General features: G+C 37.2%; 1 protein-coding gene across 1 annotated transcript; it reads right to left on the bottom strand.

Annotated features, from left to right (window-relative positions):
• Nucleotides 1-2,258: 2,258 nt before the first annotated feature.
• Nucleotides 2,259-3,303, bottom strand: LOC100656419 (olfactory receptor 10X1-like). Its single transcript, XM_003414967.3, has one exon. The coding sequence runs from the start codon at nt 3,234-3,236 to the stop codon at nt 2,259-2,261; it is 978 nt and encodes a 325-aa protein (XP_003415015.1). The 5' UTR covers nt 3,237-3,303.
• Between the last annotated feature and the right edge of the window lie 979 nt (nt 3,304-4,282).

Raw genomic sequence — 4,282 nt, forward strand, 5'->3', positions numbered from 1 at the left:
GCTGGTGTAGTTGTTAAGTGCTACAGCTGCTAACCAAAAGATCGGCAGTTCAAATCCACTACGTGCTCCTTAGGGAAACTCTATAGGGCAGTTCTGCTCTGTCCTGTAGGGCTGCTATGAGTCGGAATCGACTTGATGGCAATGGGTTTGGTTTGGTTTTTTGGTTCAGTGGTGCTTTGGAAAAAAGACCTGGTATTCTACACCTGAAAAACCACCCACTGGAAACTCTATCGTGCTTAGCTCTACACTGACACACATGGAGCCACCAAGAGTCAGAATCAACAGAATGGCAATGGGTTTTGTAGTGCCCCCTCCCCTCCAAAAAAAAGAAAAAAAATGATTTGGATTTTCATTGGAATTCATTTGAATTTATATTAATTTGGGAAGAAAAGGTATCTCTATAATATTGAGTCTTCTAATGCATAAAATGGCTTATCTCACTCTTTAGTTATTTTAAAAATCATTTTAATAATGTTTTCTATGTTCCTTTTAGGGACTTTGCAATCTTTTATTTAATTTACTTCTAGCTCTTTGATATTCTTGAAAATTTTATATTTGATATCTTTTGGAAAAATAATATTCCAGTTGTTCATAGCAATACACCTGATTGGTGTATGGACCAAGTATCAGCAACATAGCTAAACGTCCTTATTATACAATAATTTACATCATGATTCTTGGATTTTATAGCATTCACAAACGTATTATTCATTTAAAATGACTTAACATTTTTTATTAACATGGTATTATCTACAATTAAACTGTTAGTGTTTACTTCCCAGACCTGATAGTCCCTGAGTGGTGCAAATATTTTGCCCTCTGGAAAGTTGTGTGTGGGTTCAAACTTACCCAGTGTCATCATGGAAGAAAAGCCTGGTGATATGCTTACATAAAGATTACCGCAAAGACAAATCTATGGAGCTCAGTTCTACTCTGTAACCCATGGAGTTACCATGAGTCAGAATCGTCTTGATAGAAAAGCTTTCTTTTTTGAAAAAATAGCTACCCTAGATTGAGTAGCCAGTTCTTAGGCATGAGAACAAAGCATAAGAAACATTCTTGCCACTGAAGCAGTGACCATACATTGAAGAAGGAAGAGATTCTGCCTGCATATGTGCCATGAAAAAGGTCCCAGGAATGGAAATAGAGTCATGGTAAGGGTTAACCATAACCACCTGGTGTGCATAATAATTTTCATACATTCTTTATTTTCATAATGTCCTAATAATAATTGAGTTCAGAAACTTCAACACTTTTCATATGAGTTTTATATGCACCAAACCCCCAGTGCAAAATTTACATCCTTCATGAGAGTTCACGCTGTTGGCTAACAGTGAAACTGAGAAAAGGATTCAAGAGCTTTGCTAGGCTTGTATGTCTGGATTCTCATTAAGATTACTCACTGTTCTTCTATGATATCATAGCCCTCAGACTGTGTCTACTTTTCTTCCTGAGAATATAAAGGTTTGTTAATGTGTTTATCTGGTTTCCTGTCTTATTCATTTTATACTCTGCCCAAATTATCCCCAAACACCTTTCTTTGTCAAATCTCATTACCATGATGTAATTCTTTAGCATTTGATTTTAAATATTTTCACTTTATAGAAAGTAGGGGTATTTCCAGCCCTCAACCATGAAGTTCCCTAGGCATGGGAGGTGTAGCCTCTAATGTTCTGTTTACTCATTTCGATCTATTTCTCAATATATTTTATATACTCAAAAATTAGTATCTGGTAGTCATTGGAAGGCCACAGTCATGAACAGTGTGTTCTTAAAAACATGTAGTAATCACAGACACTTAAATCTCAATCCATATATGCATGGTGATTACTACATGGTGTTTTCCTTGTTAGAAATGACTTATCTCCTGGGAATTGCAAACCAGTATCTCATAATCTTGCCTAGACAAATTCCTTAACTTTTGTATGTTTAGATATTTTAATTTTCATTGTTTTCCCTTCTATATATCATGGCTGGTCCAGTACACCCAAAGATGGATTGGAAGAGCCTAGTGTCTTCAGGGACATTCTTCCTCTGATAGCAGAAAGGAGAAGGATTAAACAACTTTCTTAACAAGTTAAGGAAATACATGTTATGATTTAGGATTCAGAGTTTGTCAAATATTCCCCATATCTTAACCTCCAGAAAAGAGCAAATGGTACAAGTTTGTCCAGAGGTCACAGGATAAATGTCCCTCTGCTTTCTGGAGACATTCAATAATGCTTTAAATCAGCAGCAATAACACAAGATCATTTATTCTAGCTTACTATCTTTCCCAGCACTTTTCTAAAAGCATTCTTCATGTCCTTATTCCTCAGGCTAAAAATGAGAGGGCTAAGGAAAGGAGTAATAACAGTGTAAGGGACAGATATGAGTGTGTCACCTTCCCCTGACGTCTCTGGATTCAGGTAAACAATAGATGCAAAACCAAAATGGATGATGATCACTGTGAGGTGGGAGGCACAGGTGGAAAATGCCTTCTGCTTGCCATCAGATGAAGGGATCCTGAGAATAGTGGAAAGAATGAAGACATAAGTGAGGATAATGAGTAGGAAGGTACCTAGCAAACCCGATACTGAAATCAATGTTACAATGAATTCTGTGAGGTTACTGTCTAAACATGACAATCTCACTACTACCCGCATATGACAGAAGAAATGTTTCACAAGGTTGGGGCTGCAGAAAAAGTTCCTGAATATCAGTGCCATCTCTATTAGAGAGACAAAGAAGCCTCCAGCCCAAGCAAAGGCCACAAGTTCTCCACATAGTATGTTGGTCATAAGCAATGGATATCTGAGAGGGTTGCAGATGGCCAGGAAGCGATCATATCCCATTAAAGTAAGGATGATGCAACTGGTGCCCCCAAGTCCCAGGAAGAAACACATCTGCAAGCCACAACCTATGACTGAGATGCTTCTATCTGCGGTTAATAGATCTGTCAGCATCCTGGGGATGATGCTCAATGTGTAGCAGGTCTCAGAAAAGGAGAGTGCACTCAGGAAGATGTACATAGGGGTGTGGAGGGTTCTGTCCACCCAGGTTAGACCCATGATGGTCAGATTACCCATGAGGGTGAGAAGGTAGAGGGAAAAGAAAACCACAAATAGTAATGTCTGAACATCTGGGTAAAGAGAAAAGCCAACAAAGATGAACTCCTTCACGATTGTCTGGTTTTTCTTCATAATTTGAATGTTAGAAATCTGAAAAAAATAAGAAACACAAATTTTCAGAATCATTCAACTCTGCATTTTTCTTTAAAGTCATCAGATGAAAATTTTAGCATGAATAAGGTAAATTATTAAAGAATTCCAATTACCAACTGCTCTTTCATTTAGTGTAGCAAAGCACCATGTGTACGTATTGATGTGCTTTCCTTTTTTCCATACATTCATTAATTCAGGAACCAGTTACTGATCACCTACTATGTGCTAAGAACTATAATCTGGCAAGAATTATTAAGAAATTTATTGGCAGATAATACAATAAGGGAAATAATATTCCAATTAATGTCCATATAAAGGAGACTGCGGTGTACTAGGTTAACCGTATTTAGATCAGATCCTGAACACTAAATACTGAATGGTTAATGGACAGAGTCAGCGCCCAACACAGCAACTTAGTGAAGGTTGAGAGTTGAGCTTCTAGTAATTGTAAGACCTAGCTTAGACAATATTTTACAGTTGTTAAAGATGTCCAAAGCCATTATCTCTTACTGAGAAAGGTCTTCAGGTCTGAAATATTAAAGGAAAATAAAGAACGTATACTTTCCATCCTATTCTGAAGGGAGGGAAGGAATAAAGATGTAATACCCAGCACCACTCAGGAAGCCTCAGATGAGTAGTCACAGTAATTGATTAGGATATGTGGATTGTGTTGGCAAACAGACCTTTTGTGCAAGCAAAGGGAAGGTGGCAAATGGATTTTGTCATTTTTTCAAAGCCAAGTGGGGCATCCTATAAAGTAAGTGCTATTTAATCACTCTACGATGTCTTCACCAAGGACATCATACATGAAGAAAGCAAGAAGGCATTAAAAACACAGGAAAGAAAGACCAAAAGAGATGTCATAAAACATTGAAACTTGCTCTTGAACATTGAGTAGCTAAAGCAAATGGAAGAAATGATGAAGTAAAAGAGCTGAACAGGTGATTCAAGAAGAAAAAGTAAAGTATTATAATGATATGTGCAAACACCTGGAGTTAGAAAAACAAAAGGGAAGAAAACACACAGCATTTCTCAAGCTGAAAGAACTGAAGAAAAAATTTAAGCCTCAAGTTGCAATA

This window comes from Loxodonta africana, chromosome 3, assembly GCF_030014295.1.
Source record: "Loxodonta africana isolate mLoxAfr1 chromosome 3, mLoxAfr1.hap2, whole genome shotgun sequence".
Taxonomy (NCBI): domain Eukaryota; kingdom Metazoa; phylum Chordata; class Mammalia; order Proboscidea; family Elephantidae; genus Loxodonta; species Loxodonta africana.

What these genes read in the sequence shown, in the direction of transcription:
- LOC100656419 (XM_003414967.3), bottom strand. Translation starts at nt 3,236, where the DNA reads ATGATTCTGAAAATTTGTGTTTCTTATTTTTTTCAGATTTCTAACATT.